This window comes from Mustela putorius, unplaced genomic scaffold (genome assembly GCF_011764305.1).
Source record: "Mustela putorius furo isolate JIRA1106 unplaced genomic scaffold, ASM1176430v1.1 tig00000174_pilon_pilon_pilon, whole genome shotgun sequence".
Taxonomy (NCBI): domain Eukaryota; kingdom Metazoa; phylum Chordata; class Mammalia; order Carnivora; family Mustelidae; genus Mustela; species Mustela putorius.
Window position 1 is genome coordinate 27,790,084 of NW_025421304.1, and position 16,178 is coordinate 27,806,261.

General features: G+C 53.1%; 1 protein-coding gene across 2 annotated transcripts in view; it reads left to right on the plus strand.

The window, feature by feature from the left end:
• The window catches only part of HAS3 (hyaluronan synthase 3), a 27,411-nt gene extending 11,298 nt beyond the window's left edge, over positions 1-16,113 (plus strand). Inside the window, exons 2-5 of one of the 2 annotated variants that reach the window (XM_004744534.3) lie at positions 3,377-3,480; positions 7,472-8,113; positions 11,556-11,657; positions 12,507-16,113. In XM_004744534.3, the coding sequence (XP_004744591.2) occupies positions 3,377-3,480; positions 7,472-8,113; positions 11,556-11,657; positions 12,507-13,430 (1,772 nt within the window). In that variant the 3' untranslated portion in view covers positions 13,431-16,113. Of the gene's footprint in view, positions 1-3,376; positions 3,481-3,505; positions 4,062-7,471; positions 8,114-11,555; positions 11,658-12,506 lie in introns of those variants that run through there. The other variant, XM_045076226.1, reaches the window with a different exon arrangement.
• Positions 16,114-16,178: the final 65 nt, after the last annotated feature.

Below are 16,178 nucleotides of genomic sequence, written 5' to 3' on the forward strand. Positions count from 1 at the left end.
GCTGAGAGAGAATCTCAAGCAGATTCCCCACAGAGTGCAGAGCCTGAGCTGGGGTTAGGGGCTCTGCACTGGGCTCGATCTCATGAGGAAGTTCCCCCTACTGGAGATCATGACCTGAGCCGAAACTGAGTTGGCCCCTCAACCAGTGGAGCCACCCAAGCCTCCCTACCTGCTCTTGTTCTTAAAGCTCTTCTTCCCATCTAGAATGTTCTTGTCTTTCTACATAGTCAGCTCAAGTTCTCCAGGGAACTCTGCTCAGCCCACTCCAGCTCACAGAGATCTCTTTCCTGAAATCCTCAAATTCTTCTAGCTGGATTCTCTCATCAACATCTAATTATAAACTGCCACTTTTCAAGGTATTTGTCTTCAAAATGGATGACTGTCTAGGTGACAGGGACCAGCCCGAGACTTCCTGGTGCCAAAGCATCATTCCCTTCTCGGGGCTGGTGTTCAGTGTTTGTCAAATGAATGTTGGAATGCAACACACATTTTCTATTGCTGAGCTGAATAGGGAGGCTTTATCCTTCGGAACCGATGTAAGAGCCAGTTCAGCAACATCTGAATTCATGTTTTTAAGTGAGTGGGTGTGGAATTAGTCCTATTCTTCAATCCCCAGTGGAAAGCAGAGATAACCTTGAGCTTTATTGTATCAGCCCCTTAAAGATTCGCCTGCCCTCCTCCCCTGGAAGAGAAGATTGCAAATAGGGCACTGCAAACTGGCTGTTAATTACAGGCAAATCCTCCCTAGCACAGACTGGCCACAAAGGTAAAGATTCTTCTTGCCATCTGATAATACAGGGTCGCTGGCTCTGCAGATCAGAAAAAGAGAATTTGCTTCTCAGGGGAAGCCAGTCAGGGGGCCAAGCCAATGATGTTGCACCTGGACCTGCTGTTCATTTAGGAGTTTTTAATTGACTAGCCCACCGCCTATAAAACTCCCTGGAGCCACCTGAGTGAGATAGACAATAAGCCCATGGGACAAAGTTGAAGCCTTAGAAATTAACTAGGCATGAGATGTTCCTGGAACAACCTCAGGAAGCTTGCTCCCAGAGAAGTCATGATGCTGTTGTGTTGAGGACAGACAGGATCTTTCCAAACTGGCTGCTCCATTCTCTCAGCTTCTAAACAGGTCACTTATAAGCAGTCAGTGGGCTGTGTATGACTCACAGACACATTTTGCCTGGCCTGTGGGCTGTTTTTTTTTTTTTTTTCCTTCCCAACATTTGAATTAGTTGCCAACACTCAAAAATAAGGAGATTCCACATAAAAATCTTGATTTCTGGGGCACCTGTGTGGCTGACTTAATTTTGGCTCAGGTCATGATCCTGGGGTCCTGGGATGGAGTTCCTCCTTGTCCAGCTCCCTGTTCAGCAGGGAGTCTGTTTCTGTCTCCCTTAGCCCCTCCCCCTGCTTGCATGCTCTCTCTCTCCCCCTCTAAAATAAGACTTTTATTTATTTATTTATTTATTTATTTATTTATTTATTTGAGAGAGAGAGTGAGAGAGAGCATGAGAGGGGAGAAGGTCAGTGGAAGAAACAGCCTCCCATGGAGCTGGAAGCCCGATGTGGGACTCGATCCCAGATCACAATCTGAGCCGAATGCAGTGGCTTAACTGAACCACCCAGGCACCCCCAAAATAAAACTTTTAAAAAAAAATTTGGATTTCTGGGCGCCTGGGTATCTCAGTCGGTTGTGATCTCAAGGTTCTGAAATATAGCCCCGCATCGCATTGGGCTTACTGCTCAGCAGGGGAGTCTGCTTTTCTCTCCCTCCCCACGTCCAGCTGGTGCTCTCTATCTATATATCTGGATTTCTGATTTCTCTTGACAAGAGGGTACCTGCACCCTTCTTACAGGGACATCTTCAAATGGGATATTCACTCCCATCAGGCTGATTCATTCATTTTTGTCCCCCCACCCCAAGACCCTGCTTGTTTTCCCTGATCTAAAATGTTGCAGATTTCAGATTTGGGTGGGAGGTGGGATCAGATAGCTCCTCCAGTGTCTGGCTCTGTGATGATGCCCCTGGATGTGGAGGAGGTGGATCAGGGCTCTAGGGGAGTCCATCATGCATTGGAGGCAAGGTGTTTTTCAGTGACACTGATCTCTGAATTTCTGGTCACTGAGGATCACATCCTGGAGGAATGAGCTTGTAGAATCCAGAACACTGGCAAACAGATGCCGTCCTCTGGTTGAGGATAACCGGAGTTAATTTTTACTGAGCACCTGCTCTCAGCCAGTGTCCTCAATTCTTGTAACAACCCTGTCAAATACTCGGTCCCATTTTTGGGAGGAAGACACTGAGGTTAGTGCCACACAGCTAGTGGCAGAACTGACTCCAAAGCCTTCCTCTTATCCAAAGCTGCCTCTCTCCATATGTGTTATTAGCTCTTCTTAGGGCCCATCTCAGGTTCAAAACAGATTCCCATTGTGGATTCAATACTAGTTTTTAAAAACACACACACACAAAGGATGCTTAAACCATATAGTGTATTAGTGATGATTTTCTCAAGCCAAAGCAAGAAATGATTTGATTTCTGTACTGCAAGATGTGAGGGGGTGAAGCAGGTGTCTTTGCCAGGGGTTTTTGTGTGCCTGAGGAACTCAGCAATGAGCATGAGTAAGGGTGGGCAGGCAAGTCCCTGAACCCCTAAGATTTCTTTGTTTCCTTTTTTTTATGATTATATTTATTTATTAGAGAGAGAGCATAGGCACATGAGTAGGGGAGGGGGTCGAGGGAGAAGCAGACTCCCTGCTGAGTGGGGACTGGAGTAGAAGGCAGAGGCTTAACTGCCTGAGCCATCCAGGTGCCCCAGCCCCTAAGATTTCTAAGAGGAGCAGCTTATAGACTGCAACTAATGTTGCTATAAATTTGTTGCAGCTTGGATAGAAGTGATGGAAATTATCTTTGTGTGTTTGGAGGACATGTAAATTCATTTTTTACTAGTCTTTATCTCTTCAAGTTTTTCCGAGATTTAGGAATCGGGGTCTAATTCAACTGCTTCTAAACTTGCTCTGCTGACAACTCCCCTACCTCTCCCTGACCCCACCCCATTTCATCCAAGTCCAGCAGCAGCTTTTGGGGTCCTGGAAACCACTGGCTGTAAGGTCAGTTGGGGATTTAGGAGGTTACGGATGTCGGAAATAAAGGTGTAAGAAAAGGGGAGGAGGAGTTGGTTTTGGCTTTAAGACACAGGAACTTCCAAGGTTCCTGCAAAACCATTTGGAGCTTTTGCAAACCCTTAAAGTCATCAGCGCCCCACTGCGGAATCTAAAGCTAAGCTTGTCACACCTTCTTGGAACAGTCTTTTTATATTTGACAATTACTCTTATGAGCTTTTTTTTTCTTCTTTTTTCTTTTTTTTTTTTCGGGCAGGAAGGTTCTGCTGTCTTGGTTTTAGGGAGTACCCTATACAGCGAACAGCCCCTCCGCGTGCCGCAGTCGGGGGAAGATTTCCATCGCCTCGGAGGTTTTGCAGAGTGAGTAGATTTCAAGCCGGGCGCGAGGGTGGCGGAATGGAGAGATGGAGAGTTAACAGTTTTGGAAGTCCCTATGGGTTATATTGAAAGTTAACAAGGCTCCAGGTTCCAGGTTGAGCACAATGACCGCCTCCTCCTGGGCAGCTGGCCCCGGGGCAAGCGCGGAGGAGCTCGTCCTCTGGCCGCCTTGGGAGAACCCACCTTCCCCGGGCGCAGAGACCGGCTGGAGCCGCGTGCACGCGGGTCCCCGCGTCCCGCCGAGCGCCGGCCGCTTATAGCTCCCTCCGACTGAGCCAATAAGGGGGTGCCCCACGCGGCCCTCGGGGGGGGGGGCCCTCCCACTCTTCCCAACTTTCCCGGCCCTAGGGCCGGAGGAGGGCGCCTCTCCCGGCGGGGACGCGCTCGGTACTTAAAGGCGGCTCCGTGGGGCCGGCGCTCGTCAGTCGGAGCGCGCGGCGGCGGCGGCGGTGCACCGGGGCGAGAGAGGCGCGGCGAGGCGCGGCGGCGGAAAGGAGCGGGAGGAGGGGCATGGAGCCGCCGCGGGCCTGCTGAGCACCGGAGCGCGGGCAGCCGGCGGCACGGTGAGCGCGGGCCCGGCCAGCCGGCCACATCGGAGGGGCGGGCCGCGCCGCGGCGCGCGGGGGCTGCGCCGGGCTCCAGGGGTGCCGCTGGCCGAGCCCGGCGGACCCCTACCGGCTACTCCCTGCCGCCCTCAGCCTCTGCGGGCTCTGCGTCCGGCGCCGGGAGGCCGGCTGAGGGCTGCGGTGTCTCCAGGCTTCACCGCGGTGGTTCCTGCAGCCCCCTCCCCACTGACCCCTCCTCCCATTCTTCCTCCATCCTCTCCTCCTCCAGCCTCGCCTCCCTTCCTCCCTTGCGGCTTCTGTTTTGTGAATGGATTAGGGGGCGGACGACTGTGCGGGGCACGAGGTTGGTCGGAGTCTCTCCCTCCCCCACTCCCGCCCGGCGGTTCGCACCTGTCCGGCACCAAGATGACGGGCTCTCTGGGCCCTGCGGGTCAGCCGGGCCACGGCCGCATGGATCTGCGGGCCCGGCCTCCCCTTCCCTAGCCGGCTCGGAGGGACCCGGAGGGCGGCCGGCCGGCCAGGCGCAAGGGGAAAAGCCCCAGCCCCCGTGCGCAAGTTTCCATCCCGCCGCGTGTGGGCCCGGTAGCAGGGCACACCTGTCAGCTGGAGAGGCTGCACAGTGGCAACCCCGCAAAGTTTCGGGTGTAGATTGGCGGCGTGCGTCCTTGGCTGAGGGTTTTCTCCTTCAGTCACCTGGGGGGAGGTGTCTTAGGGAGCGCCCCCCAACGTAGTGTCCTTGAAGCCGGGTGCGCATTACCTACGGGGACCGAGGTCTAGCGGATCTCTTCTGAACGAAATGGGGGTGGGTGAGAGGTGGTCGAGGTTCCCCACTCCCCGCTTGAGGTGGCATGGCCCCCTCTCTGGGCTGGGGCGCCTCTGCCAGAGCCCGCACCAGCACCTAATTGCTCGTGGGGTTTTGGCTGCGGGACATTTTTGGTCCTCGGTGGGGTACGGGGTCCCAGGGTAGTGCCTCCAATTCGTGTGCGGGGTTGGGGGTCCTGCCCGGGAGAGGAAGGGGCCGACGACACCGGAGATGCTGCCTTTGTCTGCAGGCACACTTTGCCAAGGTGGCTGGGGCCCAGAGGAGATGAGCAGGGCCTGGTCCGACTGATTTTTTGGGTTTTCCGTTCCTTCCCCGCTGAGTCGTGGGAAACCGGCACGTGGGTGTGGCCGGCGCCGCCTTTGCCAGAAGGCGAGGCTCAGGCGGGGGTGAGAAGCCTGGCGAGTGCCTTCCCGGCTGCATTAACCTGGTGGGCACCGCCTCCGGCATTGCACCGAGGCGGGGCGCCAGCACCCGGCAGGTTGCCGGGCTGGCCTCAGCGGCCCCGGCCCTCTCCCAGAGCGCAGGTGGGCAGTGGTGTCCTGGGGCGCCCCTTTGGCATGTAAGGTCTAGAGGGCTACGGGGCAGGGGGCTCTCCTGGAGGGGGGTGCAGGGCCTCGGGGCCCCTGAGCCGCAGGCGCATTCGAGTGTGGGGAGCTACCAGGGAAGGCGGGGAGTCCTGCAGAGGAAGCAGGCTCCCAGGAATGGCGGGGCAGAGCGCCTGGAGGCCGAGCTTCCCGAAGCCGCGAGGCTGCCAACAGTACTTTCCGGACCGCAGCTGCTGGAATGCTGCTGCTGCCTGAATCTCAGACCGACTTAGGCAGTTCCTCGCCTGTCCTGTGTGGCAGGTGGTAGGGGCACAGGCACTGTTCCCCTGGCAAGAAGGTGCATTTGTGTTGGAGTGGGGCTCAAGGGTTGGTTCCAGTAAGACCTAGAGTTGGGGCTGGCTTGGAAGCGAGACCCCCTGTTGGCTGTAGAGGGTGGGTGGGTAGCATTGGAAATGGGAATCTTCAGATCAGGCAGGTGGCAAAGAAAGGGGATGGCGGGGAAGGCATGGGTCAGAATGAGGAGTGGGGAGCTGTCATCATCAGCCCCTCCTCTCTTCCCCAATTAGCCTTCCAACTTGGGTAGTTCTTCAGAGCAGGAAGTGCTTCTAATTACAGGGAAAGTATTTATTTACCTGAGCCCTATGGAGCAAGAAACCATTAGAACCCCCCCTTGCGGGGACCCAAAGTCTCAGACCACTTGGGCGAGGTCAAGCAGTCAGAAGGGGAGAGAGCTGTGTCTCAAGCACTCAAGTCTTCAGTGCTGAGTACTAAGCTCTTTTCCTCAGGGCAGATGCGGCACTAAGGCCTGAGTGCAGATGGAGTCTGGCAGCATTGCCAGGTGGACCAGCACGGAGCTGCCATGCGGGCACTAGGACCAAGTGGATGGGGCATCCCAGCAGCCACTCTCCCAGGCTGCTGCAGTGGTGGCTGCAGTTCCCTCTGGTGCCCTGACCGCTGCGTTTCCAGGAGAGCTGCTCACCAGCACCAGCACCAGCACCCCAGCTCTCATTTCCTCTGCTTTTCCCGGTTGCTTTCCCTTTCTTTCCTGCCTCTACAGTAAATGAGAAAAAGGTGACATAGCAGAGAACACAGGGCAACTTTCTCTTAGTGATTTTGCGGTTTCAAGAGAGAGAAGTTCCTCCCCCCCCCCTTATGTTTCCTGCTGTTTCTCACCTTTTCCTCCCCCACTTTGTTCATGGGCCTCATGGGTGGCTGTGCTTTACTTCCCCTCCCTCTGTGTAGGACCCTGGTGGGTACAGAGCAGGTAGAAGCTCTTGGCCAGGGGCGCCTGGGTGGCTCAGTGGGTTAAGCCTCTGCCTTCAGCCTCAGGTCATGATCCCAGGGTCCTGGGATCCAGCCCCCCCGCCCCCATCTCTCTGCTCAGCAGGGAGCCTGATTCTCCCTCTCTCTGCCTGCCTCTCTGCCTGCTTGTGATCTCTCTCTCTGTGTCAAATAAATAAAGAAAATCTTTTAAAAAAAAGCAGCAGCAGCAGCAGCAGCAGCTCTTGGCTACTGGCTGCCTCCCTGGTCACCCCCCAGTTTCCCCTCCCTGGCCCTGCATGTGCTCAGAGCTGCCTGGGGCCTCGGATTCATCCTTCCTGAAGGTCGCCTAGAAGAGCTTTGGGTCAGGCAGATCCCAGGATCGCTGTCCACCAGGTGGGGATCAGATAGCTCTTTCTGGGTTTGGTCTAACAAGAAAATATGCTACTCGAAACGCTTTACATATGTAATCCATTTCACCCTCAAAGATGCTACAAGGTTAGTGCTGCAGTCCCCGGTTCACAGATGAATGAACTAAGGGGCAGAGCAGAGGCACAGAGAGAGTAAGTGGCAGAGCTGGCATTCGAACCCTGGGGGCCTGGCTTCTGAGTCAGCACACAGTCTTTGTCCCGCTCAGTCAGTGGCAATGGTTTCAATGAGTGGGTTCTTTCCCCTGTTCTGGGCCTGGCCCAGAGAACATGCCCCTGCTACCACTGACTGGAAATGCTGCCTTCTGCTGCCTTCCGCCTGACTCCACACCTCCCTCTGTCTCCCTCCAGATGCCGGTGCAGCTAACGACAGCCCTGCGTGTGGTGGGCACCAGCCTGTTTGCCCTGGCGGTGCTGGGCGGCATCCTGGCAGCTTATGTGACAGGCTACCAGTTCATTCACACGGAGAAGCACTACCTGTCTTTCGGCCTGTATGGGGCCATCCTGGGCCTGCATCTGCTCATCCAGAGCCTGTTCGCCTTCCTGGAGCACCGGCGGATGCGGCGGGCTGGCCGGCCGCTCAAACTCCCGGTGCCTTCGCGGTCGCGGCGCTCCGTGGCACTCTGCATCGCCGCCTACCAGGAGGACCCTGACTACCTGCGCAAGTGCCTGCGCTCAGCCCAGCGCATCGCCTTCGCTGACCTCAAGGTGGTTATGGTGGTGGATGGCAATCGCCAGGAGGATGCCTACATGCTGGACATCTTCCATGAGGTGCTAGGGGGCACTGAGCAAGCTGGTTTCTTCGTGTGGCGCAGCAACTTTCATGAGGCGGGGGATGGGGAGACGGAGGCCAGCCTGCAGGAGGGCATGGACCGCGTGCGGGATGTGGTGCGAGGCAGCACCTTTTCGTGCATCATGCAGAAATGGGGAGGCAAGCGAGAGGTCATGTACACGGCTTTCAAGGCTCTTGGCGATTCAGTGGACTACATCCAGGTAAGCGCACCTTTACCAGAAGGGTGTGCATGTGTCCGTCGGGCTGGGCGTACTGGGCAGGGATTTTAGGTCCGGTTGAGGTCCTTTGTGTTGTGTGCATCCTTCGTCTGAACTTCAGAGGGCACTGAGGCCAATGCTGCTCTGAACAGCAGTCCTGGGGTCATAAAGACCAGGGAAGGAATCCTGGTTCTTCTCTACCTACCTGTGGGACTTAGTGTGCACCTCTGGCCTGGTATCCCAGTACTAATAAGAGCTACCAAGTGGATAGACCTAATTCATACCATGCACTATTGTAGGCACTTCATACATATTAGTTCTTTTTTTTTTTTTTTAAAGATTTTATTTATTTAACAGAGAGAGAGATCACAAGTAATCAGAGAAGCAGGCAGAGAGAGAGGAGGAAGCAGGCTCGCCGCTGAACAGACAGCGTGATGCGGGGCTCGATCCCAGGAACCCGAGATCATGACCCGAGCCGAAGGCAGAGGCTTAACCCAATGAGCCACCCAGGCACCCCATATTAATTCTTTTTTTATTTTAAGATTTTATTTATCTGTCGGGCGCCTGGGTGGCTCAGTGGGTCGAGCCGCTGCCTTCGGCTCGGGTCGTGATCTCAGGGTCCTGGGATCGAGTCCCGCATCGGGCTCTCTGCTCAGCGGGGAGCCTGCTTCCTCCTCTCTCTCTCTGCCTGCTTCTCTGCCTACTTGTGGTCTCTCTCTCTGTCAAATAAATAAATAAAATAAAATCTTAAAAAAAAAAAAAGATTTTATTTATCTGTCAGAGAGAGCACAAGCAAGGGGAGTGGCAGGCTGAGGGAGAACCAGGCTCCCCACTGAGCAAGGAGGTCGATGCACAGGACTCCACCCCAGGACCATGACCTGCGCCGAAGGCAAATGCTTGACCGACTGGCCTACCCAGGCATCCCTACATATTGGTCCTTTTAACCCTCATAATATTCCTAGAGGATAAATACTATTGCTACTTCCACTCATAGAAGGTAAATCTGAAAGCCCCGAGAAGTTACGTAACTTGCCTAATGTCACACAGCAGTAAGGCGCAGAGGTGGGATTTGAGCCTAGGCAGTCTGACCATATCCATTCGGCCTTACCCTTGGTAACATGAGGAGAATCTGTCCCTAAGGAGTGTGGTAAGGAGCAGAAGAAATCATGCTTCAACTCACCCGACTGTTGTTTCAGTTCTGGGCCAGAGAGCCCTACTCTACCCAGTGTCACATTCGTGTTTTGAAGTGGAGGGACACAGCAGTGGCTCATCCCGCAGCTTAATCCTGCAGCAGTCCTTGGCACGGCTAGGACCCTGAACAGATTCTTCCCAGTGTCCAGTCAAAAAGGTCATTGACACCAGGCTGGAAAGGTTATTAGGTTAACACAGCTCCCAAACTTTCAAATAACAAAACCTAGAAAGAACTAATGAAAAGCTCACACACTTCAGTACCAAGTAGAAACTGCACTGAGAACCCCAGTTTCCGGTCCAGCACCCACATGTCCACTTCTCTGTTGCATTTCTTGTCCGTACATGCCAGAGGGTCTTGCCCATCCTGTGAATGAATAATGGCTGTCATGGCAGCCCACCTGTGTGCCAGCTCCGTCTTGCTGGGGGCATGTGGAGTATATCGACATTGAATGTTCTCCACTGTACCCACCTAAAATTAGCTTGCCACCGGTGTTTTGGTTTGGGCTTTTTTGAAAGTTGCATTCCTCAGATGAATTGGTACATTGGCCTTCTTCTGTCTTCCTAGGGCCTTATACGGAGGGATGTTGAGGCATTTGATTCTGCAGTTTATCTAGGATCACAGGGCCACTGAAGCTTTCCTGGAGACTCAGCAGGCACAGGAAAAGCCCTTGAACCCTGGCACATGCTCAAGCCACAGGGACTTTGTCTACTCCCTTGTAGCACAGAATTCTCTAAACCTGCCACACATCTTCCTTTACGGATCATTTCCTGTGGATTCATTCTGGTGGATCAACAAATAGGCTCACACACCTGAGCCAGCCTTTTTCTTTATGGCTCTGGGCTTACTGCCTGGGGCAGCCTGGGGTTCAGCCCTGTTTGGTGGCTTTCAGCCTGTCTTCCAATAGCCCTGCTGTGGGTGTGACAGGAGATAGGCCTGCTTCAACCAGTAGGGAAACCCAGGCGGACAAGAGCTCTAACTTCCCTACCCTGATCTGTTAGAAAGACCACCCTGGAGTGAAGGAAGCTGAGCTGCGTGAAGAATGGGTTAGGGACAGGGCAGGAAGTAACCCTGAGACCAAAAGCACTGGAAAGCCTGGCCTGTTGGCTGAAGGGGCTGTGGGAGTCTGGCCTGAGGCTCTCAAGGCACCTTCTCCCAAGGTGTGCTGGTGGGGAGGCAGAAGGGAACAGGACTGATGGCTTTATCTGGAGCCCTTTCAACATCTTGCTGCTTGTCTCTGGCCACCATGCCTTCCAGCCTGGCAAGAGAAAACCCAACAAGGAAGGGGGCAGCCCCCTTCCTGCAGGCATTAGCAACTTTACTAAAAGGATTTTAGGCTTTTGCAAAGCCAGGTTTAGGCTCATCTGGGGATACTGTTGTTTGCTCTGTTGTTCTGCCAGTGATTATCTGGGCCTGGTCAACTCAGTAATATTCCAGGAAATAAGGAGTCAGCCAAAAGGGTAAGTGCTCATAGCTCAGGTTCAACTAATAAGGGAGCCGCCTGCTAGAATCAGACCATGAGCCTCCGGAGGGAAGGTGGGCAAGTGGGGAGGACGTGATCGAGGCTCTGGTCGGGGGCAGCTGTTCAGGGTGGCCAAGTGCTTTAAGGTGCCAGACGCAGGCTCCTGAGAAACCGGGTGAGAGCAGCCCTTGGACATACCATGCCCTGATCTTAGACACTTGGCCAAAAGCACACAGAGGGCCTTGCAGCGGTATTAGCAGGGTACCTAGGGCCGGGTGGATACATCCTTCAGTTGTGTGCTCTGCGGGTTGTCCAGGAGATCAGCGGCTGAAACTGGGAAGACCATGTTAGTCTAGGAGAGCACTTTGGGCAGCAGCCTCATGGCAAGAGCCATTTCTTGGCCTCAACGGGTGTGTCTGCTGAGCCGGGTCTAGCCACTGTACCCGAAATCTGATTTCAGTGTGTACCTCCTTCTCCTCCAGGGAAATGTTCTGAGACCATTTTTGTGGAGCCTGGCCCTATAGAGGCTAAAAATGAGCCCAGCGCTAAGCATGTTTCCCTGACAGAGTCTCCAGGGTTTCTTTTGTCAGCCTAGTTGGCTGTCAATGTGGTATCTAAACTCTCCTTTTCCTTACTTTTTGTTATTCATCTGACCTATTCTATTTAGCATAGATTTCTTTGCTAGTGGTGGCAGTGAATCCTACAAAGGGTGGTTATGGCCCTGAAGAGGTGAGCAGCATGCGGTGGACACAGGCTGGAGGTCAAAATGGGCTGACCACACACTCCCTCCACAGGTGTGCGACTCTGACACCGTGCTGGATCCGGCCTGCACCATCGAGATGCTTCGAGTCCTGGAGGAGGACCCCCAAGTAGGGGGAGTCGGAGGAGATGTCCAAGTAAGCAGTAACGAGGGATTTCTGGGGGTGGGGTCCAGACTCTTTTCTGCTTCCTAATCCAATGGGTATGCCTGGGAAGTGAGCATCTTGACTATTATTTTGGAGGTGCATGAGTTTGTGGTGTGTCAGGGCAGTGCACGTGTGTGTGTGGGGGGCCTCTTCTTGGATAGTTCTCACTAGTATCAAAAGGCACACTAGGTACCCAATCTCTTTTCTGGCCTTTTTCAACCTGAGGAAGAAGAAAATCACTGAACAGGTATGTAGCAGAGCCCATGCTGCTGGGAGGGGCTCGGTGTTCTGCGGCTACTGATCACAGAGGGTGCTTGTTGACCGTAGTGCAATGAGCACCTCCCAAGTGAGACCCTTGAGAAAGCCTTGTTCTTAGGGAAGGGTTGCGCTGAATGGTGAGAAGGCAGTATGGCGAGATTAAGGGGCCAGATCTTCCCAAGGTACTGCTGGTAACAGATCAGGTCTTCCTGAGCAGCTTTCCAACTGTAGACAGTTGGCTGTAGGACAGATGCCTGGGGGGTGCTGTGCACCCTTCTCAAGCCCTTCTCTCTGCCACCACCACAAGCTGTTTCCTGAGACTGCAGGTGGCTCTGAAGGCTAGAGCAGTGTCACTGGGACAGTCCGTGCAGAGGGGAACGAGGGCATGGGGAGAGTGAGTAGGTAGGGCTGGCTCCTCTGAGCCTCAGGTTTTCCAGCTCTGGCTGGGTTAGGACTGATGGCCAGGTACTGAGCAGTGGGCTGCAGGACTCAGGGTAAAGGAGGCCTCAGGGCCTCAGGTCTCTCTCTCCCGGGGCTCAAGTCCCCAGGTGAGGAGGCCCAGCATCTCTGGTTCCCTTGCAGATCCTCAACAAGTATGACTCGTGGATCTCCTTCCTGAGCAGTGTGCGGTACTGGATGGCCTTCAATGTGGAGCGGGCCTGCCAGTCCTACTTTGGCTGTGTGCAGTGCATTAGTGGGCCTCTGGGCATGTACCGCAACAGCCTCCTCCAGCAATTCTTGGAGGACTGGTACCATCAGAAGTTCCTAGGCAGCAAGTGCAGCTTTGGAGATGACCGCCACCTCACCAACCGGGTCCTGAGCCTCGGCTACCGGACTAAGTATACAGCACGCTCCAAGTGCCTCACAGAGACGCCCACCAAGTACCTCCGGTGGCTCAACCAGCAGACACGCTGGAGCAAGTCCTACTTCCGGGAGTGGCTCTACAACTCGCTGTGGTTCCATAAGCACCACCTCTGGATGACCTACGAATCAGTGGTCACAGGTTTCTTCCCCTTCTTCCTCATTGCCACGGTAATACAGCTTTTCTACCGAGGCCGCATCTGGAATATTCTCCTCTTCCTGCTGACAGTGCAGCTGGTGGGCATTATCAAGGCTACCTATGCCTGCTTCCTTCGGGGCAATGCAGAAATGATCTTCATGTCCCTCTATTCCCTTCTCTATATGTCCAGCCTCCTGCCAGCCAAGATCTTTGCCATTGCTACCATCAACAAGTCTGGCTGGGGCACTTCTGGCCGAAAAACCATTGTGGTGAACTTCATTGGCCTCATCCCTGTGTCCATCTGGGTGGCAGTCCTTCTAGGGGGGCTGGCCTATACAGCTTATTGCCAGGATCTGTTCAGTGAGACAGAGCTAGCCTTCCTGGTTTCTGGGGCCATCCTGTACGGCTGCTACTGGGTGGCCCTCCTCATGTTGTATCTGGCCATAATTGCCCGGCGATGTGGGAAGAAGCCAGAGCAGTATAGCTTAGCTTTTGCTGAGGTGTGACACAGCCCCCCAAGCAGAGTGGGAAAAGTGCAATGGGTAAGGGAGGGAAGGGGAATGGAAGAGAAAAGATGGGGTGGGAGGGAGGAGGGTGTGCTGTTTTAGTGTATTAATGGTCCAAAGGCCAAGTCTGCAGTGCAAAGAACAGTGACTGTACTATATGGTCTGGGGCAGTTCTGCTTACAGGAGACCCCACCATTCCAGCTCAGGGGCCACAGACTTGTTTTCACACCATCCATCTGCTTGCCTCTGCAATGCGTGGTGGCCTCTGGGAAAGATTCCATCTCCTTCCCCAGGATCCAAAGGGGACCCAGAAGTGTGCTAAACCATTTAGTTCCCATCAGTGGCAACTTCTGATAGGTAAGTGACAGCCTGTGGCAAGGGGTTCTCCCACACAATCTGAACACAACTAGTGGTGGTGAGAGAACTCCTGAGATCTGGACCAGCTAGTAATGTGTCCCCACCCCCATCCCCACATCTAGCTATCAATGCAATAAGATTGTGCCTAAGATACAAGGCCCAGAAGCCTGATCTTTGGGCATCAGAAAACAGGGTCCAGGAATGGTGCTTTATTATGGGACATACTCCATTCCACATCTCCACATCCCAAGGATGAGCTAGACTAGCAGGGAGCTGGCACTGAATTGTTTTTGAGTGTGTGTATGTATCTGTGTTAGAAACTGAAGTCAGCCAGGAGGAACAAAGATGGCGGTGGTGCTAAAGGCCAGGGCCTGTAAGGAGGTCTTGGGCCGAGTGGGTCTCGCCTGGAAACTGCCTGACATCTAGATGAGCTTGTCTGATCTCTGCTGGGGAGAGGAAATGTTTTAGTTATCTCCCAGGAAGGTGAAACCCCAACATGCTCAGAAAGGAAGTGAGGGCTCAGGAATTTCACCCTGAATGCTTCTGAATTCCTCTCTCAAACTCCAATGAGTCTAAGAGAGTTTCCTCCCTTTGCTTTCTTCGAGGTGATGCAGTCACCTCTTCCATCTTTCTCATTGGTTAAGTTTTTCAAGATGGTAACTGAGGCAGAGCCTGGGTCTCACAGGCCCCTCTGCCACAGGCCCCCCTACCCTCAGCAGGTGGGGGAAAAAACCGATTAGGAGCCTTTGACCAAATTAACTACAATCTTGAAACTGCTTGGACAGATTCCTTAGCAGCTGGCTAAGCGTGCATGACTTTAAGGCTACAGTTCTTGACAATCATCTCCAGGGAAAGCTTTTCAGTATTCCCTAAGTGAAGCCTCAAATCCAAGCTGGTCATCCTTGAGACTGTGCATTATCCTCAGTGGCTTCTCCAGGGAATCCTTAGAGCCAAGTCATTATTGCACTTGCTTGCTTTTTCCCGGAAACCAAACTCAGAGATGGAATTGGTTCCCAAATCCTAAGGTTCTTCCTTTCTCTCATGCCCCTTGAGGCTTTGATTTTCTGCTTTTTGGGGGACAAGAGGGAAGGCATTTTCTAGAGCTTTGCAATCCACAGACTATTCTCAGCTCTTGGGTTTGAAACCTGGGATCGCGACTAAGCCTTTGACTTCGTGGATATTTGCTTGCATGCGTGCCTGCTTGCCCTCTCCAAATGTCCATTCTCAGTAGGGGCTGCTAAGCCCTCAGAACCAGCACTAAGGTAGACAAGGACTTGAGGGGGCAAGCCTCTAGTGTGCCCAGGTGCTTCCTACAAAGGAACAAAGTGTGCTCTGAGCCACAGATTGGCAAACCCTGGTGCTTTCTTTCATCTCCCATGAACACAAGGGTTTTCTGGGTGCGGCCAACACCACTGCATCACATACACCTCGAGCTTCTGATAAGACTGCTGGGTTGTGTTGGGCCTGACCCGTTAAGGCTGGAAGAGGCAGCAGGCATTTACTAAAGGCAGTTGTTCCAGGCTCTTCCGTGTTTTTGCTGGCCAAGTAAACTATTTTGAGCACTACAATGGAGGAAATCCGGTCAGCCAACTGCAGAGCTCAGACTTCACCAAGGGCTTGTTTTTCTTCAGCTTTTACTTGAAGGTGAAGGTAGGATTGACTCCTGCATGGAAAACTCCGCGTTGTCCTACCAGCAGTTCTGCCTTGCACTGTGGTTATCAACTTTGCTCAAATCAAGAGTAGGCAGGTACAAGTAGTGGGCTCACAACGTTTGACCTCGACTGGTTTTTCTAAGTTATTTTGTACCTTTTTCAGCAGCGAAACCAAACTGGGTCTTCAGCTTTATCCCCATTTCTTGCAAGGGAAGAGCCTTTATACAACTGGACACATTTTGGTTTTTCCTCATTGAGAATTTTAACCCTTTTGTATTCTTTCTACAATAATTTGTAAACATATTTATTTTTACTTTTTTTTTTTTTTTTTTTTTTTACTTTTCAGGTCTAATATTTTATACTGCACTTATTTGTCAAAATAAAGATTCTCACATAATGATGGTTATCTCTGAACTACTTTATCCTTGTACTTAAACTGGTTTTATTCCAGTTTCAGAAGAGGTCCTTGGGATACAAATAGTTCTGTCAAGATAGTTGGCAGTGGAACTCAAACAGGGTAAGTAGTCCCAGCTGCCTCTGGACCTGGAGTATACAGCAGACTCCCCTTGTTGGTAACTGAACCTCCCGCGGCTTAACTTTTTTTAATTGCTGAGGATGGGCAAGGTCTCTGGTGAAATCACTGGCGGATTAGGGAGTCCTAGCTAAGGTTAAAAGTTGGCACTTGCTTCCTCCTTGAGTGACAGCATTTTACCTGGCAGATAACATGGAACTGTGGCCA